The 26,931-nt window shown below is 47.4% G+C and overlaps 1 protein-coding gene across 2 annotated transcripts in view; it reads right to left on the reverse strand.

Moving 5' to 3' along the window:
• SCAF1 (SR-related CTD associated factor 1) overlaps positions 1-20,529 on the reverse strand; it is a 210,739-nt gene extending 190,210 nt beyond the window's left edge. Inside the window, exons 1-5 of one of the 2 annotated variants that reach the window (XM_063942567.1) lie at positions 20,402-20,529; positions 17,977-18,145; positions 17,589-17,643; positions 5,822-5,931; positions 5,510-5,643 (exon numbers count right to left, since the gene is read on the reverse strand). In XM_063942567.1, the coding sequence (XP_063798637.1) occupies positions 5,510-5,643; positions 5,822-5,931; positions 17,589-17,643; positions 17,977-18,123 (446 nt within the window). In that variant the 5' untranslated portion in view covers positions 18,124-18,145; positions 20,402-20,529. Of the gene's footprint in view, positions 1-5,509; positions 5,644-5,821; positions 5,932-17,588; positions 17,644-17,976; positions 18,146-20,266 lie in introns of both variants that reach the window. The other variant, XM_063942566.1, reaches the window with a different exon arrangement.
• Positions 20,530-26,931: the final 6,402 nt, after the last annotated feature.

Consider the following 26,931-nt stretch of genomic DNA (forward strand, 5'->3'; position numbering starts at 1 on the left):
CATAGGCGGCACAAAAAGAGGTTGTATGTGCAGTACCCCTTGCAAGAAGGTCTAAACTTCTGGCAACACTGCCAATTTCTTCTGGAAGAAAATGGAGAGAGATGAAATCTGGACCTTAAAGGAACCCAGACGTAAGCCCTTATCCACATCAGCCTGCAGGAAACATAAGAAACGTCCCAACTGGAACTCCGCAGGCAGATACGTGCATTCCTCGCACCAAGAGACATATCTTCTCCAGATATGATGATAGTGTTTTGACGTCACAAGTTTCCTGGCCTGAACCATGGTAGCAATAACCTTCTTGGAAAGGCCCTTGTGAGCTAGGATGTTCCGCTCAACCTCCATGCCGTCAAACGAAGTCGCCGTAAGTCCGGTTAAACGAACGGTCCCTGTTGAAGGAGATCTCTTCTGAGAGGTAGAGGTCAAGTGTCTTCTACGGACATGTCCAGAAAAGCCACGCCCTCCGAGGCCAATCCGGGACAGAATTGCCTGGACTCCCTGATGTCTGATGTGCTTGAGCACCTTTGGGAGCAACGGAATCGGAAGAAACAGGTAGACCAGCCAGTAAGGCCAAGGCGACGTCAGTGCATATACTGCCCTCGCCTGAGAGGGTTCTTGAGCACCAATGAAGCTTCTTGTTGAGATGAGAAGCCATCATGTCTCTCTGTGGGCAGCCCCACCGGTGGACGATCTGTTGGAACACCTGCTGGCAGAGACCCCACTCCCCCGGGTGGAGATCGTGACGACTCAGGAAATGCGCTTCTCAGTTGTCCACTCCCAGAGTGAAGACTGCCGACGTTGCTCTTGCATTTATTTCCGCCGAGAGGAGTATTTTTGACACCTCTCGTATGTAGGCTCTGCTTTTTGTTCCACCTTGTCGATTGATGTACGCCACTGCTGTCCTACTGTACTTGGATTGCGCAATCCTTGAGCAGAGGAGAGGCCTGAAGCAGAGTTTTGTAGATCGCCCCAAGTTCCAGAATGTTGATCGGAAGGAGGGCTTCGTGGGCTTACCACCTTCCCTGGAACTGCGCCCCTTGGGTGACAGCTCACCATCCTCTCAGACTCGCATCCGTTGTGAGGAGGATCCAATCCTGAATCCCGAAACTCCGGCCTTCCAGGAGATTGGAGGATTGCAGCCACCACAGGAGGGAAATCCTGGCTTGAGGCAACAGCCGCATCATCCGGTGCATCTGAAGATGTGATCTGGACCATTTGCTCAGGAGATCCAGCTGAAAAGTCCTAGCATGGAACCTCCCATATTGGATCGCCTCGTACGAGGCGACCATCTTTCCCAACAATCTTATGCAAAGATGGATGGACACTCGAGTAGGTCGGAGCACCATGCGGACCATCTCCTGAAGTGCTCTCACCTTGTCCTCTGGTAGGAATACGTTCTGGGCCACAGTATCCAGCAACATCCCCAGGAACAGAAGCCGCTGAGACGGCTCCAGGTGGGACTTCTGGAAGTTGAGGATCCAACCATGGCGTGACAGAAGTTGGATAGTGCGGTCGATATGGAGCAACAAAAGCTCCCTGTATCTTGCTTTGATCAGAAGATCGTCCAGGTAAGGAACAATATGGACTCCCTGGACCCGGAGCTGGAACATCATATCCGCCAACACCTTCGTGAACACCCTCGGAGCTGTGGACAGGCCGAAGGTAGTGCATGGAATTGGTAGTGATTGTCAAGCAGGGCAAACCTCAGGTACGCCTTAAGAGGCGGCAAAATCGGAGTATGGATATAGGCATCCTTGATATCCAAGGAAACCATGAATTCCTGGTCTTCCAGGCCCGCAATCACTGCTCGCAAGGATTCCATTTTGAACTTGAACACCTTCAGGTAAGGATTCAAGGCCTTTAGATTCAAAATGGGCCTTAACGAACTGTCCAATTTCGGCACCACAAACAGGTTGGAGTAATAACCCTTGCCTGGTTGTGGAATTGGTACTGGAACAATGACGTGGGACTGGACCAACTTTAGGATGGCCTGTTGCAACGTAACAAGCATATCTTCCAAAGCTGGTAAGCTTGATTTGAAAAATCGATGGGGAGGAGAACTGTTGAACTCCAGCTTGTAGCCCTGAGAAACGAGATCCCTGAACCAGGTATCCTGGCAGGAAGCCTCCCAGACTCGGCTGAAGTGACGCAGTCGAGCTCCCATCTCGAGATCTCCTCGGGGTGAGTGGGCACCATCATGCTGAGGCCTTAGAGGAAGCAGAACTGGTGGTCTGTTCCTGAGAGCTGGTGCTGGTAGGTTTTCTCGACTTACCTCTGGTGCCACTAGCCGCATTAGAGGCACCTTTGGTCTTAGATCGAAATCTTTTAGACCGAAAGGACCGAAAAGACGGCCCCGGGTAGGAGCGTCTCGCCGGCGGGCCCCAGAGCCATTCCCCTGAGAAGGGGAGGGTTTCCACACTGCATTTGGATTCAACGTCCGCTATCCACTGACACAACCACAAGGCCCTGCGCGCCGACACTGCCATGGCAGAAGTCCTAGCATTAATATTAGCCATCTCCTTAAGCGAATCACACAGGACGCGTGTAGTGTCCTGAATGTGCTTAAGGAGGGTCACCATAGTGACCAGAGGCATAGCCCCGGAGAGGCCCTTCTGAATTTGAGTGGCCCAGGAATAAATGGCATTGGTCATCCAGCAACCTTTGCGGTCTTTGCAAGACACCCGCTGCCAATTAAATAGATTTGAGCGTAGTTTCTATTTTCCTATCCCCAGGATCCTTTATGGTGAAGGAGCCCGGGGCAGGCAGCACCGCCTTTTTGGACAGGCGAGAGACTAACACATCAACCCCCAGGGGTTCCTCCCAAAATTTCTTACCTTCAGGAGCAAATGGGAAAGTGTGCAAAAACTTTTCTGACACTTGAAATTTTTTGTCTGGATTTTTCCAGGCCAGCTTGAATAGGTCATGCAGAATCAGGGAAAGTGACATTAGGCTTGTTCTGTGTAAAGAAAAACGACTGCTGTGAAGCAGCGTTCTCTAGAGGGAGCTTGACACGTCCCGAATAGCCAGAGTCAGGGGTTCAATAGCCTGAGCAGAATAAGGATCCCCACTAACAGGGTCCAAGTCCTCCCCATCCTCCTGTACATCGTCATCTATGTCAAATAGTAGAGCAGGCAAACCACGCTTTAGTGGCCCTGCATGAGAGGAGGGGGGCTGTGTAACATCTGCCCTAGCAGCTAAATCTGCAACAGCCTGTTGTAGTAGCTGAGTTTTCTGCACATTAACAGTGATTTGTGATGACATATCAGGCATCATACTTTTAAGAGACCCTAGCCATGTGGGCTCTGAACACTCTCCCCCAGCCTCTTCACTGAGTTGTGAAGATTGGCTACATTTTTCACATGAAACAGAATCAGATGTAATGGAGAGAATCTGGTGTGGCATACACTGCACAGCTTGTGTTTACCCATGTTTCACAGTAAGCACAATAACATACACATACACACAGACAGTAATATTAGCAAGCCTGCCTTACTGTATGTGAGAGGAGACACAGAGAGAGAAGGACACCAGCACAGCCCCAGTGAGGTTGTCAGTTAACTATTTCACAGTAAACACTAATAAATTCTGTCCTACAGAGGACCCAGATAGTGTACAATAGCGGCTCTCCCACTTTGCTACACCCTGTACCAGTTTTCCAGTGTGTCTTGTGAGGCAGGAAGCGCTGTGTGTGGCTGCATTAAGCAGAGGAAGGCACCAAAATGCCTCTGGTCCCGCTCTGCGGTAGCTCCGTTTCCCCCCTCCCCAATAGCGCCGGCGCTACAGTGAATATTTATACTGGCAATGTCTCCATTCAGCTTAAAAACATTTCACAAGTGCTATTTCAAGCGATTGATAGCCAGTCTACCCAAGAGGCTCTAGCGGGACCCCCCCCAGGAGTGTCCCTTATGCAGCGCCCGCGTTCAGCCTCACTTTGAACTAGGGGACCCCCCCTAGCGGGGCCCCCGGTTTGTACTCACCACAGACGTCACCTTTAGGCAGTGTTAGGGGTATGCGGTGTGCTGCGGCTGTGACAGCCCCGCTGAACAACAACCCCTCAGCGAGGAAGTGGCTCTGCACCTCACAAGGATGGTGACCCCCCCAACACCCATGGTGCAGGTATACTGTTGCCCAAACAGCATACCGAAAATAACAAACAATAAAAATAGATTGAAGAAAACTCTCTGGAGCTGCAGGGTGTGCATCCTCTCCTGAGGGCACTTTTTTTCTAAACTGCCTGTGGGAGGGGGCATAAAGGGGAGAAGCCAGCACACCCAGTGAAGAAAATTTAAAGTGCACTGGCTCCTTTGGACCCCGTCTGTACTCCATCGTACTAAGTCTCCCCCAATATCCCTTATGGATGCTAGAGTAAACACTGCAGGAATCTTTGTAGGTCAATCCCAGTACATTCTCTGCTGGTCACTGTGTGTGCTCATCAGTTGGTGTCAGAAGAAACACAGCAAAGACTGCATCTTCCTACTCCGTACAACTCCCATGTTACCTATCCATCAGTCACCCTACTCTTCTGTCTAAGATATGGCATTCACAGCACTGGCTCCACAATTCACAGCATAATAACCATGCCAATCCAGATTCTAAGATAATGCTGCACAAGCAGAAGCATTTCTCTGGATACTCCAGGGAAATCTGGAAAACAATCAAGTAATTTATTCCATAAACTTTTCAGGTCTTGCCCTATCAGGACTAGCTGATCTTCTTGAGTATGGTTCACTCATTCCTACCTAGGCCTGTTTATGGTTATCAACGAGAAACATTTGAGCTGGCAGCGCACTCAAACAGGGTAGTCCGGTTGTCTTGGGCAGTATGCCATAGACAGTTATCGAACAAGGATTGTGGAGTAGCCATCTCCATTAAATTCCTTTGAGGCCAAAGGGGAACACAGACCAAACCACCCAGTAATGAATGTTGTCTTCTGTTTATAGGACTATTCCCCCCATTTATGATCTCCTTGCTGTGCATATTGTCAACTAAAAAAGGATCAGGGGAATTATAGCGAGTAGGTGGAATCAGTTCTTGCTTTCCTAAGCCTTGCCACCATGGGTAAACGTATCCTCTCTGCACCCCCCTGCTGCTGGATGAGGAAGTGTTCAGCTTTGTCATTTGTCCCATAAAACCATGCCAGGATCACTGGCAAGGTAGCTGCAGCGTAACATGCTAGAATGGTGAGTTCTTAGGACTTAGGGGACAAGGAGGACATAACAAATAGATTGGCCATTTGGAAAAAATTCCCCAAATGACATCAGTTTCTGCCCAGTAGTAACCACGGCAGGTAAAGTACTATTTGTGTTGCCTATTTACACTTTTTCATACATAGACACGCTAAGTAAAGATGATGTAATATTTCAGTGTAGGAGACCATTAACAGGTTGAACTCGATGGACAAATTGTCTTTTTTCAGCCTCAGAAACTATGTTACAGCAATACCTGGGAGTCACCTACAATGCCCTAGTGTGTGAAAAGGTTTCCTATATCAAAAGACATTATTACTCACATGTCTCCAAAATCTAAATGATCTTCTACAAAGGAGCAGAGACGAGACCATGGTGTGATTGTACTATAGGTCTTCTCCATATATTCTAGTGCACTCTCCAGACCAGACGACAGACTTGGTGTTGTTTCAGGAATCTAAAGAGGAAACACAACGATTAGTATTCCAAACCACACAAACTACAGAAGTAGGATATTATTCAACAGCATTGGAAAGAGTATGTCAGGTACACAATGTATTGTCTATGAGCAAGTACTACAGGGACAGTCTTACAACCAGGAGGCTATCTCATCAGTAAGCAGTCACAATACATACAGAATTCTCATTCTCCACACAGAGGAATCTTGGCTCTTCTAAGTCTGCAGGCCTCTTCCCCGCTTTCTTCTTACACGTCTTTTTTGGCTTAGGACACTTCGATTTTAGGTCTACAAAACAAAAATAAAGTATAACGTACATAGGGAGCAAACCGCAAAACATCCACATGTATAAAAGCAGCCTATAAAAGCTAGGGGAATAACGAGGCAATGGTAGAACAAAAATTGCCTTCAAACGTTCCCTCCGATTAAGAGGAGGCTCCACCGCTCTTTATGCATGTGTGGCTTTGGTTTTCCATTTTAGAAAACTGGCAAATATAAACTTTAACAAGTTTCCCATTAATTTGTACCCAACCCTGGTGGTTGAGGCCATCTATTTAAGCAACTTAAAAGAGGATTTTGGTACTTACCGACAAATCCATTTCTACGAATCCACTCGGGGACACTGGAGATCTCGGACAGCTGGGGCGTGAAGGATGCAGACTGGAGGTAGTCCAAACTAATTTAAATAAAAAAAGTATGCACAGCTGGCTCCTCCCCCTTCACGCCCCTAATCCCTCCAGTTTGAAAAATTTACGGAGAGAAGAGGGAACATGAAAATCAAAGCCATACTGGAAGGAACAAACCGTACCAACACATCAAAAAGCAACCAAGAACTATGAATATAATATCAAACTGTTTGAATTAAATTTAACAAGATACACGCAGGCTGACAGCACCGAGGTGGGCGTCCAGTGTCCCCGAGTGGATTCAGAGAAATGAATTTATCGGTAAGTACCAAAATCCTCTTTTCTCTTTCATCCAGTAGGGAACACTGGAGGAGATCTCAGACAGTTGATACTTCCATAGGCGGGAGTGCTGTCCAAACCTTGCATCTCTAGATGCAAGTGTATCAAACTTGTAGAAACGAGTAAACGTGTGTGCTGATGACCACGTTGCCGCTCTGCAAAGTTGGGAAGTGGAGGCTCCTTTAGCAGCAGCTCATTAAGCACCCACTGATCTGGTAGTATGAGCACCTATCCGAGATGGAACTCTCTTACCACTAGAATGATAAGCTTGCTTTATGGCTAATGGTATCCATCTGGCCAAAGTTTGTTTCGAAGCCGGCCAGCCTTTCCTGGGACCATCTTACAAAACAAAAAAAGCGTCTGACTTCCTAATGGAATTTGTGGCCTATAAGTACATCCATAAGGATCTGACCACATCCAAGGCTAATACCCATCTCCCTGGAAGGAGGGGACCACAATCGTCTGGTTTATGTGGAAACCGGATACCACCTTAGGTAAAAACTCCGCTTTTGTACGGATCTCCGCTCTGTATTCATGAAAAACTAGAAAGGGAGTTTTACACGACAGAGCCCCTAACTCTGAGACCCTACTCGCTGAAGCCAAAGTTAGGAGCAAGGCTACTTCCCAGCTCATGTGTTTCAGATCTGCCTTCTCCAAAGGTTCAAAAACTGTTGATTTAAAAAATTCTAGCACTAAATTAGATCCCACGGGGCCGTGGGAGGACGAAAAGGTGGTTGCATCCTCAACACACCCTGTAAAAATGTCTGGACCTCCTGCAATGACGCCAGACGTTGCTGGAAAAGAATAGAGAGGGCCGAGACTTGTACCTTCAAGTATCCCAGTCTCAAACCTCCTTCCAAACCATTTTGGAGAAACCTCAAAAGTCTAGTAAGGCGGAACTCTCTGGGATTCCAACCCTTAGGCTGACAACAGTCTATGTACTTCTTCCATATTCTATAGCAGTGTGCTGCAGTGACTGGCTTCTTTGCAGCTAACATGGTAGGAATAGCCGATTTCGGGATACCTCTGTCTCTTAGAATTCTGGTCTCAAGAACCACGCCATCAAACGTAGACGGTTCAGGTCTGGCTGAAGGAACGGGCCTTGTGACAACAGGTCTTCCCTCAGGTCCGAGTACCAACTTCTGCAAGGCCAGTCTGGTGCTATTAAAATCCCCCACGCTCTTTCCTGTTTCACCTTTTTCAACACTCTTGGTAAAAGGGGAAATGCGGAAAGATGTACACCAGTTCGTATGTCTAGGGAATCATCAGCGCGTCCAACTGCTGCTGGATCCCTCATCCTGGACACATATCTTGGCAGCCGATGGTTGTTCCGAGAGGCCATCAGGTCTATCTGCGGTAGACCCCACCTTCGTATTGCTGCCTCGAATACCTGTGGGTGTAGACATCACTCCCCTGGTGCATATCTTGACGACTGAGGTAGTCTGCTTCCCAATTTTCCACTCCTGAAATGAAGACTGCTGACAGGATTATGTTGCGATTTTCTGTCCAAGACAGAATCTTTGTCGCCTCTTTAAAAGCCATATGGCATCTTATTCCTCCCTGACGGTTTATGTAAGCTATCGCCGTCACGTTGTCCGACTGCACTCTCATGTGTTGAGCCCTTACTAGGTCTTCTGCCATCAGAATTACATTGTTAATGGCTCTTCGCTCCAGTACATTTATTGGGAGACTGCTCTCCTGCGGTGACCATCTTCCCTGAAACTGATGGCTGTCTAATACAGCTCCCCAACCTCTGAGACTGTCATCTGTTGTCAAAATCTTCCAATCCCAGATTCCAAACCTCTTCCCTGCCGCTAGATTCTTGTGGACCGACCAACAAATTAAGAAGGTACTGGCCTGGGGCGACAGGCGAATCCTTCGGTGAAGAAGTAAATGCATGCCTGCCCCCTGAGCAATTAGACTCCGCTAAAAAGGTCTGGAGTTTAGCCTGCAGTATTGGATCGCTTCAAAGGATGCTACCATTTTCCCTAGAAGGCGTACACAAAGATGCAGAGAGACCGTCTGGTTTTGTAGAACCTGACGTACCATCTCCTTCAGGTCTCAAATCTGGTCTTCTGGAAGAAACGCCCTTATTTGAATCGTATCTAAAATGAGGCCCAGGAACTGAAGCCTCTGCATTGGTTGCAGATTGGATTTCTTGACATTTATGATCCAGCCGTGTCAAATCAGAAACTTGTGAGTGATCTGAGCATCCCGGATCAACTGGTCCTGAGAGGGAGCCTTGATAAGAAGGACGTCCAGATACGGTATAATCGTTATCCCTAACAATCTCAAATTTGCTACCATTATTGCCATGATCTTTGTGAAGACTCTCCAGGCTGATGATAGGCCGAACGGGAGAGCTCTGAACTGATAATGCGTCTTACCCACTGCAAATCGTAAATAGGCTTGGTGCGGGTTCCAAATTGGGACAGGCAGTATCTAACTTACGATCTGGCACATCCTTTAGTGTTGTCACGTTTGGAATCGTTAAAACTGTCTTTTTTGACAATCTAGTCAGGGAGGCATACACAATCGGCAGAACCTCCCACTTAGACATGACAACCTTGGATATTGGACAATTAACTGAACTTTTTGGGGATCTAGAAGCGTCCAGACAGAATGCTGAAGTAGAGTACTCCTAAATTTAGCCCTTATACTCTCTATAGTCCTCCCCTCTAAGAAAGGACTGCCTGCTCTAAATGCACGTCTACCTGGTAAAATCAAAATGTCCGCCACTGAAAATGTCAACACATTGTAGCCCCCATCTCCCCCCGCGTGTCGTCCGCTACTAACTCAGCGGGCCCGCCGCGAGACGTCCTCCGCCGCCTGCGGTACAGGCCTATATGCTCCACAGCTCTCCCGCTGGCGCATGTGGCTCACTTGCCAGCAAGACCCTGTGGGGTTTCCTCACTAAACGCAGGCTGACCGCCACTCCGGAGCCCTGTCAGTGTCCTCCTCCCTGCAAGCGTCGCCCCGCCGCCTGGTCCCTGTAAGTCTATACAGCGTGACTAATTTCTGCTGCGCAGGGAGAATGATACACAGCACCGTTAGGAGAGAAAAGCTGCTATTACTACTGCTATCCATATCATATTACTCACTTCACTTTACTTCAGGAATCTTCTGAGTGAGATGCTGATCCCTTCCAACGGGTTCTTTGTCTCATTGGAACTGTTAACCACTTGCCTGGCATGGTAACATCAGATGCGGCCATGCCTGCAAATGCTTTATCTGACCTGGTCGCACAGGATGCGACCAGTCAGATAACCAGTGTTAGCAGCGGCAATGAAGGAAAACTTCCCTCCGCTGCTGCTGTCAGAGGGACCGGAAGGTCCCTCTGCCTCCCTGCACTTTCCCCTACTGATTGCCATGCTGCCGATTTTCATTTTTATTTTATTTAACTAAAATCATTTTGGATAGGGTTATATTCATGTTCTTCACCTAATTCACTCATCAAAAAACCCCAACAATTTCGGAGCGTTTTTTTAGGGGAAAATCGTCAGTTAAGTGGTTAATACAGTTCATGGGAGTCTTCACCCTCCTTTAAGCAGGTTGGATCGGCCACAGAAGGAAGAAGATTTAGAAAAATATTTTCCTCATGGAGCTAAAAGCTCCTGTCTGTGCTGCTACTTCCAGCACAATTTTTCAAACTGAAGGAGCCAGCTGTGCATCATCTTTTTTATTAGATTGTGCCACCTCCGGTCTGCATCCTTCACACCCCAGCTGTCTGAGATCTCCAGTATCCCCTAGTGGATGAAAGAGAAATATGGTTAGCGGCTTCTAAAACTTATAGATATAGATATATATATCTATCACACCTCCCAGTGTGGGGCTGCCAGGGCTTTCACGCGCGGGCTGCCAGGGCTTTCACGCGCGGGCTGCCAGGGCTTTCACGCGCGGGCTGCCAGGGCTTTCACGCGCGGGCTGCCAGGGCTTTCACGCGCGGGCTGCCAGGGCTTTCACGCGCGGGCTGCCAGGGCTTTCACGCGCGGGCTGCCAGGGCTTTCACGCGCGGGCTGCCAGGGCTTTCACGCGCGGGCTGCCAGGGCTTTCACGCGCGGGCTGCCAGGGCTTTCACGCGCGGGCTGCCAGGGCAATAACCACCACACATGCATGGTCAGCAGCTCCCTTAGGAGAAGTGACATTACTGCAGCAGATATCCGCTGTGGTCACCAACGCAGGATGGGCTCCTTTAAGAGCCTCTGTCGCTGAATGTGATTTTTAGTACATGCAGAGGAATGTTAAATTTTTTATTGCCACAAATAGCTAATTTATTGGCTCTAAAACCAGATAATTAGTAAATATACCCCTTAATATTTATAACATTTTATTGACTTGACATGAATTCATAAAAAAAAAAAAAAAAACAGACTTAACAAAACAAGGAGAGGGGAAATTACACTCAGATAGGGGAGTATGGCACAGTGGTAAATGTAGAACCAGCAATTGGTCGACTTGTTATTTGTGCCAGCAATTACAGGATGAGCTAGGATCCCAGTGCAAATTCATAAGCTATAAGCACAATCACAGACAGTACTACACTATTCCCACCAGCACTGGCAGAATTGTTTTGCTCAAATGCATCCCTTTTATCTTGATTCCTGCATTATGTGGTTAAGGACACTATCATAAACCCCAAGTTAGTACATCATTAATTCCACTTCACCGTCTAGTGATACCAGATGTGGCATACAGTTTCCAGACCTGCAGCATAGCCACACTAGGGTTAGGGCCCAAGGGGGGAGGGCGGTTAGTTATAACTGCCAACCTCCAACTATTAAGGTCCATACACATTTGCCGATAAAATGAGCGACGTCACTAATTTTCCCCCCTTCCTGAGCGACATTGCTCATTTTGTCGGCCAGTGTGCATGCCGCCAGCAACAATCGATGCGCGGCCCCGTGGGATGGCAACGATAGTCGCTGTCGGCAGTGCATACAAGCTCGATCTGGACTGTCATCCAGGAGCTGCATACACAGCTGGCAGCTGCGTGACGTCACTGACCGATATGAGCAGTCACATCGCTCAGTGTGTAAGGGCAGCCTCCAACCGCCCGGCTCGGGAAACACTAGACGACGTCGCTCATAGAGCGACGTCGTCTAGTGTGTATGGGCCTTCAAGTCTCCGGAGTCTTAACCCTAGCCACCAATCTAGGCAGATTAGGGTTAGGGAAGGTTACAGGGGATGGGTAAAATAATTACCCCATCTCTTGTCGACATTCTCATTGTCAGGATGCAGGTGTCAGTCATGTGACCACCGGCATCCTGAGCACCAGTAACATCTATCACAGCCGACACAACAGATCAAACATCAATGGGGAATTCCTTCTTCATTATAATGTTGTACAGCACAGCGCTGAACTCTGCTACAGCAGGTGCTCTCTCACTGTAATAAAGCAGGGAAGTCAGGAGAATGCAAGGGAAATTAAATGTGGAACTGTATGCAGAGTATGGCTACAGAGGTTAGTACCCTTATGGCACCTATTTTGCACTTTCATATTTGCACCTTCACCACACCTTTTTTTTTTCCCCCCTTTTTTTTTGAGCAATTTTTTGTGTAGGTTTCCCATTTTTTAGGGCGGTTTGTGTGCTGACCCTAAAGGCCCCCGTACACAGGTCAGACTTGTCTAAGCAACAAGTCTGACCCGATTTCCCCGGCAGCTGCTTGGGAGGGCTACATCAGATCTGGCACTTCATGTGCCATTTTTACATGCGATTTGCATCATATAGATCTCATCAGATTTACGTGATGGGCTGGCCCTCATTGCAAGGGAGGGTGGCTTAACAGTGAATTAAAAAGCAGCAGCCGATGCTGCGTCACTTCCTGATCCTGTGTGGGTATGCATGCGATATATCGGAGGTGCTGAAAAAGCACCCGCGATGTGCAGCTGATGGCAGTAAATCCGATTTATCCTATGTGCTGCACATAGGATCTGTAGGGTCTGCTCCGATGCGCGTTCTCGTGTCCGACCTCATGTCAAACACAGATGATTTGGCCAGTTTTCATCCGATTTATGAGAACGATCCGTCGGAATCGGATAAAAACAGGCCAAATCGCACCTGTGTATGGGGGCCTTAATGGGCAGCTCTCTAATCAAGTCATCTGAGGCTCTATCATTCTGGGTTGAGCTGAAGAATTAGGTCCCTCAAAGGTAAGCTTCTGCCACCACTGAGGAGAAAGGGGTTACGAGCCTTCGGCAGATGAAAGCCTGAAGACTCTTACTCCATAAACAGCTGGCTCCGGAGGTCAAGAACGTCAAAGGATCCCTAAAAGCTTCAGCTAAGAGGAACCTGAAGATTCCTCTTTCCCATCACTGGTGCCTTTTGGCTTAGAGGGGATGGGGAAAGACGGGGCCCTTTTCCTTTTGAAGAGGATCCAAATACTTTTTCCCTTTACTGAGTCACTGGAGCTTCATATCAAAAACTAACAACAGAGGTTAGTGCTAAACAGATGGTAGATCAACACAGGGATACTTGCTAAGGTCAGGAGATAAAGGGGGTCATTCCGAGTTGATCACTAGCTGAAAATGTTTGCTGCACTGCGATTAAGTGAAAATCCAGCACTTATGCGCATGCGGCGCAGCGTTTGCACGGCTGCTAAAAACAGCGAGCGATCAACTCGGAATGACCCCCAAAGATACAAATTAATAAGTGTGTGCAAACTGTCTGCAGAGAATATTAACCCAAATAATAGGACTTTGTATTCCCCAGCACTGTTGTACAGATGTTTCTGAGTTTGGGAAGCCATAAAGGTGTACCGTAACTTAGGGAAACAGGTCCTTAAATATATATATATGCTCTCTTAGCGTTTGTCAATCAACTGTCCCTGGGAATATCTAGAGCACTCTGTAGGGTCTTGTACACATTTACCTGAAACAGGGGATAAGGCCATTAACACATTATCAGGGTCTTCAATTCAAAGCTATACAATTACTTGATACCAGCTGTGTGTGACTGATAACTGTGGCAATGTGTTTATTTGACAGGGATTAGGAACATAAAAAGATAAACATTCTTTAACTAGAACTTGCATGTATCAAAAGGCATGTACATATTCATAAACTCTGCAATGCTGTTACACACTGTTTATAGACCTGTAGGTCCAATCAAATTAGTTCTATACTCTAAACCAGAGGTTCTCAAACGCAGTCTTCAAGGCACCCCAACGGTCCAGGTTTTAGGTTTATGCATACTTGGACACAGGCGACTTTGGGGGTCAGTCAGATCTGATCGCTGCTGTGCATTTTCGCACAGCGGGCGATCAGGTACTAACCGCGCATGCACCACAATGCGCACACGCGTCGGCCATTAACAACCGGCATCGCTGGTCAGCAACGGCATAGTGCAAAAAATCATATCGCGAGGGCGTTTGCGAGGTGACTGACAGGAGACCGTTTGTGGGTCGTAACTTTACGAGGAGTATCCAGAAAAACGCAGGCGTTCCCAAATGTTTTCAGGGAGTGTGTCTGACGTCAGCTCCGGCCCCGATCAACCTTATGTGATCGCACTGTAGGAGTAAGCCCTGGGCTGCGCAGAGACTGCACACACTGGATTTTAGCAGTTCAGCGTACACATAGCATCGCAGTGTTGCATGGCGAACATACACTCCCCCTGGAGGCAGCGACTACCTGAACACAGGACAGCAAAATCAGCAGCCCAGCAATCAGATCTGAATGACCCCCTTAATAAGCACCTCAGTCTATTTGATTTAACCATCTGTGCTAAACCATAGATATACCTAAAACCGGAACCGTTAGGGGGGCCTTGACGACCGCATTTGAGAACCTCCGCTCTAAACAATCTTTCTCATTTAAACTTCAAATGTTCTTTTGACAGAAATAAATGAAAGTACAATTAAATGATATGAAGCATGTGTGTGCGTTTGTAACAAGTTAAGTACCTTTAAAGCATGTGATAGCTTTAGCTCTTAGCTGTACTCAAACATCAGCATCTCCTTTTAACTGTCTAACTGGATGGAAAATAAGTACAGCTGCCATAGGTTCTCAGCATACCATGTGATGGGAGACTGGTGAAGATGGGGAGGATGTCACAGTGCACAGAGATGACACACAATAAATAATGTGGCTGCCAGGCACAGAGGCAGACTCACAGCATATTGTGTGAAGGCAGAAATGGAAGATTGGATGAGTGAAAATCGAGCTCTGAAGGAGTTTTGTAAAACTTTCTGCGCACTGCACATCATCAACAGCAGTTTGAAGACTTAAACCAATGAAAAAATGAAATGACAAAGCTGGTTCTTACAGCCTGCCAGTGGCTTACACTCTAACAACATGCCCCATATTTTCATGGGATGGCTTCAGAAATGTAGCTACTGGTGTACTAAAACTCAATGAAAAAAAATCGTCTTTTCTTTCTCTTAAGGTGTATACAGACTAGGCGTTTCTGCCCAGCGTGTATGCACAGCGATGATGTGAACATCGCTGACAGGAAAAACGCTCAGTGCATACACACTGAGCGAATTTCACTGTGCCCAGCGATGTTCACGGGGGCTGAACCACTTTCCACAGTAGGAGACTATGGAAAGTGGTTCACTCAGCTGGTAACACAGCCCGACGGATGGCGGCGCCCAGCAATGATGCATGGAGCGCGCATTAGCGCTCACCGCACAGCCATACACACTAGCCGCGTTTGAGCTCAAAGTAGCTCAAAACGCCAAAAGTGAGGTACTTTGAGCTCAAAATCTGCCTTTACTTTGAGGAATCCGAATCAGCTTTATTAGCCAGGTGCACTCATGTACACTAGGAATTTTTTGCGGTACAATGCATCGCCAAGCAGCAACATGAAGGGGGAATACATAGCATAAGAGGGGGGAAAACGTAGCATACATAGCACATATGAGTTCATACTGCACATTGCAACTGTACGATAGACTCGACATATTAGACATATTATACATGTTAGACTTTTTATATATATTGTTCAGCTGGTGGACAGCTAGTGGGAAGAAGCTTTTAATGGATTTGGTCGACTTCGCGGGAATGGACCTGTAGCGTCTGCCTGATGGAAGCGGTTCAAACAGTTTGTGACCTGAGTGCTGCATATCTGCCCGATTTTCTCAGCTCGCTTCCTGACCATTGACTGGTATAATTCCTGGACGGGAGGGAGGTCAGCTGTTGTCACCTCTGTCACAGTCTGCAGCATTGTCCAGTCATTTCTCAGAACAGAGGGATCCACAATGGTAATATTATGCGCCACCAATTATTATTTTGGGAAACTTACAAAAGGGAGACATGCAAAGTCTCTCATATTATCCAAGGTTGGTAAATGACTGTATTTGTGCCACAGTTACATTAAAGCTAGACTCCAACTTTCCATAGATGAACTAGGACCACACAAGCCCATAACTCTAATCTACTGTTCTAGTGGATATTGCAGCATATTTACGAATATGTGGGATACAGATAGTACTGTAGTTAATTAGTTCCCTGTCATGTCAGGGGCATAGTCATTATTACTTAGTTCAACAAGCTGTCCTGTGTAACAGAAGACTGATACAGCTTTCACATCGCTAACCCGGTAATGAGCCGGCTTTTGAACACGCTTCCGACCCGGTTCTGAACACGCTATACCCCTTTCACATTGCATTTTGGAGCCGTTATTCCCGGGTTGGTACCTTTCACACTGAACCCGGTTCACCCATTGAAAACAGTGTGATGTCATTTTAAATAGACTTTTCTGTCTCACACTGATGAGGTTTGAAAGGTATTACAAGGAGGGGCTGGAGAGTGCTCAGTAGTGCAGCCATCATGGCCGACACAGCACATGTGGCTGGAGGATAAACTAACAGGTGTCGTAAGTGCTGTGTGGCCAAATATGGTGGCACACTGCTCGTAATATTGCCACTCCATATGGGCAGCACCACTTCTGTTTCAGTTGTGGTCCTTATTGAAATTCCTTTTAAGGCCCTTTAATTTATTGATTACCTGCTGTGAGGTACGCTGGAAACCAGAGGCTGCAAGCATCTTTGTGATGTTTTTATAGGTTATTGCATCCTTTACAGTCCCTGTAATTTGGTTGGTGATTTCAGCCTCCCTCTTATCCTCAACAACTCCCTAACTTCATCATCACTCCAGGTTGCCATATTGTCCAAGCACTGTAGCACTGTGAATGCAGTACCCAGGTTGAGTATCCCTTATCCAAAATGCTTGGGACCAGAGGTATTTTGGATATCGGATTTTTCCGTATTTTGGAATAATTGCACACCATAATGAGATATCATGGTGATGGGACCTAAATCTAAGCACAGAATGCATTTATGTTACATATACACCTAATACACACAGCCTGAAGGTCATTTTAGCCAATATTTTTTTATAACTTTGTGCATTAAACAAAGTGTCTACATTCACACAATTCATTTATGTTTCATATACACCTTGTACACACAGCCTGGGGGTCATTTAATACAATATTTTTAATAACTTTGTGTATTAAACAAAGTTTGTGTACATTGAGCCATCAAAAAAACAAAGATTTCACTATCTCACTCTTACTCAAAAAAGTCCGTATTTCGGAATATTCCGTATTTCGGAATATTTGGATATGGGATACTCAACCTGTATAAATAAAGACTGTTTTACAGACTGCTGCCTGTTATTTCCAGGTCCAGACTGGGGACATCATGCATGGAGACAACCTATCACCTCCTTTTTAAGATTCCCGGGTTGAATATACCGGGTCTGAGGCTTTAACACTGCCAAATGAACCGGTTCCGAACCATGTAGGATCCTTCTTTTTACACGGGTTGACATACCGGGTTGTTGTAAATTCATAATGGCGCTTTCACATTGCAGCTCAAACCGGGCTGACACGGTAAAAACTCAGCAATATACCAAATAAACAGCTACCCCAACATTCATCAGATAAGAAAGTTATCTCCTACACATACATTCTAAATATATACTTTATAAGCAAATTAGTGCAATGTAAGGAAAATAGGGGATTCTGCAGAGCCGAGTACCTGTAACTCTGTACAGTGTCTTCTTCCTTTCACTCGCCACTTGCTGCAAAGCTTTCTAGAATGAAATAAATCACACATAATTAGACTGAGCCATGCATTGGAAACAAAGTAAAGGTACAGCTAGAATCACATGGGTTGCTATAGGTTATAGTGGGGGCCGGACAAACCCCATCAGTCAATGTGCCAAAAAAAAAAAAAAAAAAAAACATTTTTGGTGCATAAACTGTTAAAAGTCTTTTCTACTGGTGCAAGGAATAGACACATTGCCCTTGGCACTAAAACAAAACAATTCTACTGGCTCCTCAATATTATATGCTATCCTTATTTACAAGAGTTATCTGATTTCCTAAATGTCTCCCCGCACTATTTAGGATTTGGGAAGAATTACCAGAATGATGTGTTCTAGGCACAACGCTTCTGATGGATCATGTTCGGAGATACTGGTGCAGTCCTCGCTTTCATCCTCTGATCTCAGTGTTACCTCCTCATCACCATCTTGCTTTCTGGGGTTAGGTTTCTGATGATCTTCTGCCATTACTGCAACCTGGAGCCTGCGCCTAGTAGAAATCAATCTCAGGATGACACTGACATATTGAACAATTATGATGCAAATATCAGTAATCCATTGTAATCCCTGGCAGTGACATGAAAACCTTCATCTGTCCAATTCTGGGTACACACTTTACTGACTTGCCTGTTGACCCATGGATCCGCTAGCCAAACAGCCGATTCTAGTAAGTATACACACATATTGAACAGCCGCTCGTAGTGCTTAGCCATACATCACAGCTTGGTGGGCATTTAAATCTGCCCACCCAGTTGTGATGTCACTGCGGCCAGCATATGGGGCAATCGGCCGTACATACGTGATGTACAAAAATATCTGCAAGATATATTGTCATTCCCGATGCTGCAGGGTCGACACTGTTCACAGGTTGTCTGTACACATGGACAGATGTCCTACATGATATGTTGTCCGTTGGCTGAACGATCTGCGTATCGCAAAGCGTGTACCCAACGTAAAATCCACTGGACTGATCTCACCTAGTATCTTGCTGGCTGCCAGAGGTCACTGAATACAATACTACATGCATTATTTTATTAACCTTAAAACGCAATAACCTAACCATGTCCATATGGCTGGCCCTCGTGTAGCATCAGCTTTGGACAAGACAGCAGGAAAATCCATGTTCCTTATTTGGCCAAGGCGCTGTGACACCAGGTTTGTGACATAGCAGAGTTGCCAATTTCCAGCGCCCAGCAATGGGACTCACTGTCTGACCTGGTTCTCTGTGTGTGAGGGGTGGGCAGCTCACATGAACCATAGGCAAACGCAGGGAGGGTTCCGGTTGCCTGGAAACACCCCTCCTCTTGGAAAGTGGCTCAAATTAGGACAATAGCAATGGTATATAATACAATTACTAGAGCTGCTGCCACGTCATGCTAGTGTTCCCCCTAGGATGAGGCAGGGGCAGGGCGTCGGAGTTCGGGGGCACATTGGCGCGCGCCGAAACGTGGGCACGGCCATGCAAATTATGGGGCGTGGCAACGCCCCCATCATTTTAGTGGGCGGTGCGGCCCACAGACGCTACTATAGAGGGCGTCTGTGGCCGGCGACGTCACTTTTGGGGGCGTGCCCAGCACGCTTCCCCAGCTCTCTCCCAATGCGTGAATGGATGCCGCACGCATGAGCACGGCATCTTTACAGACTGGGAGGGCAGGAAGCGGGAGGCTGTTCTAGCCAGGCGCCGCAAAAGGGGCAGGGCGGGTTTTGCCTTCTAAAACAGCCTAGAGTGAACACTACATGCAGTGTAACGGACAGAGCAGAGCGGCTGCACATGCCCTGTCAGTGCATGTGGTTCTCAGTCCTCAATCAGTGCAATGGACCGGAGAGTTGCTACCAGGAAGAAGAGACAGGAACCTAATCCTGAGGTGGGAGAATATGTGCTTAGAAAGTGCAGTACTGGTTCTGTTATATTTGTGTATTGATTACAGTATGTTTAACCTTTTCCTGACCACTTATTTATATTATTTAAATGTGTGATACAGCCAATCTATAGTGTTAAATATTAATACGGTATTCCATGTTCCGCAGAGGTGGAGATCGTGGATTGCACTTGGAAACCCCCCTCTAAAAATCCTGCATTTGCCACTGTGAACCCCCTGTCACGGAAGAAGCCGCTGAATAACCGCCTCAGTGTTACATCTCCATTAGAACACACAGACTACAGCATAAGTTATAATTATTAAATTGCAATAAAAAGAAAAGTCATGTACCAAATGCAACTAATCACACGTAAATCACAACTGTGCAATACAGATATACACATACAGGGGGGCTGCTGAGGGATATACACACACTGGCTGAAAATGACAGATGTTACATATAATAGTAATAATATACATAGTGAATTGTGTGCATAGGGAGGGAGTGTGGGTGTCATTTACGAATACATCAGGAGAAATGCAGAATGCATGTGTAGATGCATAGGCCAGAGCCACTCCACAGGCCAGCAAGCAGTGGCGACAATGACGAGGACAAATGGAGGGTTCCCAGCACTTGAAATACCCCCTGACGGTGCAGCCGGTGCCCCATCCGCCAGCCCCCCCAGCAGGAAGACCCCTCCTAGCCCCCCGGCCTTCTCCCCTGCACCTAACCGCTCACCACCGGCACTTACCGAGTCACGCCGGCGCCAGGCACTGGATGTCGGTCTCGCTGGGGGCGGCCTAGGTCGGCTAGGGGCGAGTTACAGGAATTCCCCGGCTCTACAACAAAAGGAGCTTCCCCATCCCTCCAGCGGCCGCCATCTTACCCCGCTGCTCCAGCGGCTCCTAGCAGATGCGCGGCATGCTGGGCGTTGTAGTCCCGTTGCGTAGCTGGCCGCTGCGCAGATCGGGGGACCGCGGCAGGACTTTACACTACATATCCCAGAGTGCAAAGTGGTAGCCGGAGTCACCCTGCGTGCGAAGTGCATGCCGGGAGATGTAGTTCTAGTTGACGAGAGGGCGAGGCGTCTAATGGAACCATTAAGGGGCGAACGTACTACTATTCCCATCATGCAAACCGTTAAAGCGGATAGGAAAGGAGACGTGCCACTGCCAAAGTGCGTTAGGCATACTGGGATTTGTAGTGTAGAGGCAACAATCTGTATAATGCCGTGCCAGAACATACTGGTACTTGAAGTTATACAGCTGATGGAGAGACTTTGCTGATGGTAGATGCTAGAATCAAGTGGGCTAAGGGACCTTTTCCGTAAGGGGGAGGAGTTACGACACAAGGGGGAGGAGCTAGGCCAGCGGGATAGTTCCTCTACTATCCACGCCACCAACTATTACCTTTAGTAATCAGGTGGCGAGCGGAGCGGAACGAGCCACCGAGCCCGAAGCGTGGCGATCGAAGCGAGCCTGCGAGGGTACTTTTCGGGTACCCTGTTCGCCCGTAGCTCCTCCCCCTGGTGACGTGTCTCCTCCCCTAGATACGTCAGAAGGTCCCTTCTCCCACTCCAATATAGAACCAACCCTTTGCTGATGTTCTTGTTATCCTGGATGATTGAATGGGTTTACTTGGTGTTTGACAGTTGGGGACAATTCGGGGGCGGTTACAGGGAGTGGCGGCAAAATTGCAGGCGTGCATGAATATTTTCTGCAACCGCCGTTGCATCCATGTACACAGCCAATGGTTGGCATCTCAATACAAATCCTGGCGGCTGCAGCATTTGCATATTTTCGAATGGTCACTGCATACACATTCACAGCTGTGGTGGCATTAGCGCACATCTCTGCACAGCTCCTGCTACCCATTACACTCCACGTAGACTTAGATGTCAACCGTGGCACTCTAAAAACACAAGACACCTGCAAAAACTCTCACGTAAAGTAGAACACCAGTGGCGTAAATCTCGTAGTTCAAGTGACTCACATATAATACCGTGTACCACTCCTATCGTAGTGTTCTGGACACTACCAAACATATTTCCAATCCCTCATCTCTGCTCAAGCCTCTAACCCCAAGCGACTTTAATACATTTAAATCACTTCTTGTCCCTCCCTCCCTCACCCAACCCACCAGCCACTATCAGTGCGCAAGATCTTGCATCCTATTTCAAGGAAAAGATTGATAAGATCCGAAATGAAATGGTATGCTCTTCCACAGCCAGTGACCTGCTCAGTTCCCTTCCTGAACCCTCTTAACACCTTCTCTTCATTTGATCCCACAAGTGAAGATGAATTATCTGCACTCTTCTCATCTGCCTACTCTACTACCTCTCCTCTTGATTCTATACCCTCACAAATTAGTAAAGCTCTGTCTGCTGTGTTCATCCCAACCTTAACTAAAATCTGTAATCTCTCTCTGTCTGATGGTATCTTTCCTTCTCTGTACTAGCATGCAGTGATTACTCCCATTCTGAAAAAAAAAAAAAAAAAATTCTGACCCGAACACTTTCTCAAACTACCGTCCCATCTCTCAGCTCCCATGCCCCTCCAAGCTACATGAGAGACTTGCCTACACTCGCCTCACACACTTTCTTAACTCACACAGCTTACTGGACCCACTTCAGTCAGGATTTCGTGCCCAACACTCCACAGAGACAGCACTGACTATGGTAGTGAATGATTTGGTCACTGCTTAATCTAAAGGCCATTACTCACTACTTATTCTCCTTGATCTCTCTGCTGCCTTTGACACTGTTGACCACTCTGTCCTCATACAAACACTACAATCCAATCCTTAGGTATTCAGGACACAGCCCTTTCTTGGTTCTCATCCTACTTATGTAATCGCTCCTTCAGTGTTCGTTTCTCTGATTCCACCTCCTTCGCTACCTCTCTCAGTTGGACTACCGCAAGGCTCAGTCTTAGGTCCTCTGCTTTTCTCTATCTATACCACATCTCTTGGCAAACTAATCAACTCTTTCGGATTTCAGTATCATCTGTATGCGGATGATACTCAAATCTACCTATCCGCCCCAGATTTGTCACCATCTGTATTGGGCCATGTCACTGAATGCTTGGATGACATCTTGCCACCTCAAAATTAATATTTCCAAAACAGAATTCATTATATTTCCACCAGCCAATAGTGTCAATCTGTCTCAAAATCATGTTACATACATCTAAGAAACATATCCAAAATACGACCATAACTTAGACAAGACACAGCAAAAACTCTAATCCATGCTCTCATTATCTCCCACTTTGATTATTGTAATAGTCTCATGACTGGTCTTTCCAAACATAGGCTGTCACAGGGTTGGACTGGCCCTCAGGGGTACAGGGGAAACCACCGGTGGGCCCCACTGCCTAGGGGACCACTTCCTCCTCTATGGATTAGGTCCCGACTGTGCACTTGAATTGTACATTATACATATTATCTACAGTGTACTGTAGTTATTAATCTGGTACATTATCATTCATGCACTAGCAGTATTTACTATATATATTTATCATGGGGCCCATACCATGTTAGCCAAGCCTCTGTGGCAGTTGGCCACACTCCTAAGCATGGGCCTTTACCTCTGTATTCCCCCGGTGGGCCGTCCATGCCCCAGTCCAACACTGGGCTGTCACCACTACAATCCATTTTGAATGCAGCTGCGAGTCTAATCATCCATGCTAGATGTTCATCATCTGCAGATCCGCTCTGTCAGTCCCTCCATTGGTTACCGATATTCTACCGTATTAAATATAAAATACTTTTACTTACATACAAGCCTATTAACCAAACTGCACCAACATACATCTCTTCACTCATCTCAAGATATCTTCCTAACCGACCTCTTCGCTCTGCACAAGATCTGCGTCTCTCATCCAAACACATTACTTGTTCACACTCAAAATTACAGGACTTAATCTGAGCTTCACCCACTCTGTGGAATGCCCTCCTATGACAATAAGACTCACCTCTAGTCTCCAAACCTTTAAACGTTCCCTGAAAACTCACCTCTTTAGACAAGCCTATCAAATTCCAGACCCACCCGCATAAACCTTCAATGCTTCCCTATCTAATTACATCCCCTCTGTACAATACACATAACATCACATACTTTGTCTTTCTTTACTCTCACACCCTCCTGACCCTTTGCCAAAATTGCTGGGTGATCATATCATACAACCTATTAAGAACCTAGGTGGGGAATCAAATCAAGATTTGATTTTCAGCACAGCAGGAAGCTGCTGGACTGGACAAAGGCTGTCAGCGTTTACAAGAGTGTTTCAATTTCTAGCACTTTACTTGACAAAGACGCTGCAGTGCGTCAAAACGCGTTGTATTAGAGTGCAGACGCCATCCATTCCCCACCAACATTGTGTTATCTAACCCGGGTACCATCATTCACACATGTTGTCAGGGTAGGGATGGTTCCTATTTTATTTTCTGCAGCGGGGTACACTGGGGTTCCACAGGGAATAACATCGGGGTGTAGAGTTGGATCTTGATCCGAGGCACCAACAGGCTAAAAGCTTTGACTGTTCCCAAGATGCACAGCGACGCCTCCTCTATAACCCCGCCTCCGTGCACAGTAGCTCAGTTTGTAAGTTGGTGCCTGCAGTGCAGGCAGCTAACAGGGAGGGCTGCTCTAGGCAGCCCTGAAAAGAGCTTTTTTAGAAGACAGAAGACTTCAAGGGCTGCAGCACAGGCACTTAAAAGTGCTATATGTCATTCTGACATATCGTGCTGCGGCTCCCTCACCTCCCCCAGCGGCGCAGTATACCCCCGCACCCTGGTTGCTGGGTACTTACAGCGGAGGGCTCCGGTTTCTCTTCAGGCACACACACTTGCCGCTGCTCTCCAGGATCGCGTGGCCGTGTTACAGGGAGGAGGTAAGAGGGTCCCCCAAGCGGGACCACCAGGGCAAGGGGCACAGGTCGGATTACCTCATAATCCACTTTAATAGGCCCCGCCGTACCTGGTGGTGAAGTCCAGCAAGGGGATAAGGCTCTGACCTGTAGCCCCTCCTCCAGCCCCAGGCGCCACTTACTGCAAATGTTCCCGCCCTGGAGTTGCATCTCTCTGTCTCCTTCACTCCCTGTCAGCGTTTGGGTGCCATTATGTAACCCTTTGGGTAAAATAAATATTGGACATAACAGCCATAACATAGGTGGCTAGGAGAGATGGTAACTACTGATGGAAGGTTCTAGGGACCCAGGTGCTCTGCCCGCGGGGACATAGAAAGCTAAAGTGAAAGCCGCGAGGCAATGAAAAAAAACTGTTGGATGTGCGGGTGGAGGGCTGACGCATGAGAATAACGGACGAGAAGAAAGAGGAGACGGAGCGGCCAGAGAGAGAGCAGAGGACCACGTGAGTTGCTGCACGGTATAAAGTGTAGCGATAGTTTCCCGGTGTGATCCCAGGGTCCCGAGGCGTATTACCGGGAGCCGCAGTGAGCAGACTTACATGGGCTACGGATGCAGCTTTGGCCCCCTCCGTGATGCTGGTACACCGGCAGTGAGAGCAGTGCTGTGGAGCCGCCGATGTCATAGCAATGCGCACGGAAACAGCGGTCTGTGACCCTTGGTAAGCCGGCCCCCAGTTAGAGAGAGAGCCGCCGTGTCTTCCACCCAGAGACTGAGTCCCCCTCCCATTCAGAGGGAAGGGAGCATCACACGTAGATTGATAGCCTATAACTAACATAGGGGGCAGAGTCGAGGGAGGAGCCGGGAGAGTTTGTCTGAATGAAAAGGAAAAGCCTCCGCTGTAGGTAATGGATTTCTACTTTATATCACTATCAGAGCAACTATAAATGAGAAGATAACTGAGCAGTTAGGAGGACTGTCAATTGGGAGAGTGCTGAGGTGAGGTGCTTTGTCCAGTATAGAGAGGAGTGCCGCGCTAATCACTTATAAGCAACAGTATTAGTACCATAGACTTGGGGGAAGGGGCTGAGTAATCCCTTCTTAACGGAATCCACCCTGCTGCTGGGGGGAGAGTACCATTATATAGCACCTGAGGATCACAAGCCCAGCTCTAATACCAAAATATATTGGGCAGTGTGGTAAAACATTTGGAGGACATTATAACCCATTCCTCTACTGAAGAGTTCATACTAAACACTGGATAAGACTAGTGACCAAGTGTGGGATACGGTGTATTACGCCTTCGTTGAAGAGACTATAGCAGCCATTTTCAACAGGTGTGCCGCGGCACACTAGTGTGCCGCAGGCAGTTGCCAGGTGTGCCGCCACTGCTGCCAGCCAGAGATGCCTGCTGCCACACAGTCCTGCTGCCGCCTGCCGCCCGCACACTGACCCGGCGCCGCCGCCTGCACACAGACCCGCTGCAGCAGCTCCCGCACACAGAGCAGCGCTGCCCGGCGAGCACAGGTACATCTGGCTGGTGGCAGCGGCAGCTCTGTGTCACAGACCCGCCGCTGCCACCAGCCAGATGTACCTGTGCTCACCGGGCAGCGCTGCACTTCCGCATCAGCTGGCCCGATCTCCCCACCTGCAGTGCACACTCAAACGCTACTGCTGCTCCTTGTCCCAGCGCTCCCCACTGAGAGGAAAAGATTTAAGGTTAGAAATATACATATATATATATACATAGTCCATAGAAACAGCCCGGCACTCCGTTATCCCCGGTGGGGTATCGCTCTGGTGCCCTCCTAGGGGTGTGGTAGCCCCAATATGCAGAATGGAGGGGAACGGCGGCACTCAGAGACTTTCACATCCAGGTGAAAGTCTCTGAGTGCCGCCGTTCCCCTCCATTCTGCATATATATATATATATATATATATATATATATATATATATAAAACTCACATAAGTATGTGCAAAGAATTACTATGGTGGGGGACTGGTGTGTGTTATATTACTGTAAGGGGGTCAGGTGTGTGGAATTACTATAGGGGGCATATGTGTATGATTACTATGGGGGCAGGGTGTGTGTAATGACAATGGGGGGCAGGTATGTACATTTACTATGGGTGGGACAGGTGTAAGGAATTACAATGGGGGCAAGTGTGTGGCTTGACTATGGGGGGGCAGGTGTGTGGAATTAGAATGGGGCATGTGTGTATAATTACTATGGGGGGCAGGTGTGTGGCATTACTGGGGGGGTAATGAGTGAAATTACTCTTGGGTAGGTGTGTGGCATTAATATAAATCTGTTTTATTACAGTGGGAGCCAATGTGTTTTATTACTGCGAAGCCCAAAAAATTGATGGTGTGCCTTGGAAATGTAAAAATTTTGTTTAGTGTGCCACAAATTTAAAAAGGTTGAAAATCACTGGACTATAGTATGGCCGGTGAGTGTTGCTGAACCCTATTCGCATCCTATATATATAACTTAGCTATAATTTAGTCTGGAACCTAGCTATACATTGGAATAGTCTAATTAGATGAGAGT

Source organism: Pseudophryne corroboree, chromosome 10, assembly GCF_028390025.1.
Source record: "Pseudophryne corroboree isolate aPseCor3 chromosome 10, aPseCor3.hap2, whole genome shotgun sequence".
NCBI lineage: Eukaryota > Metazoa > Chordata > Amphibia > Anura > Myobatrachidae > Pseudophryne > Pseudophryne corroboree.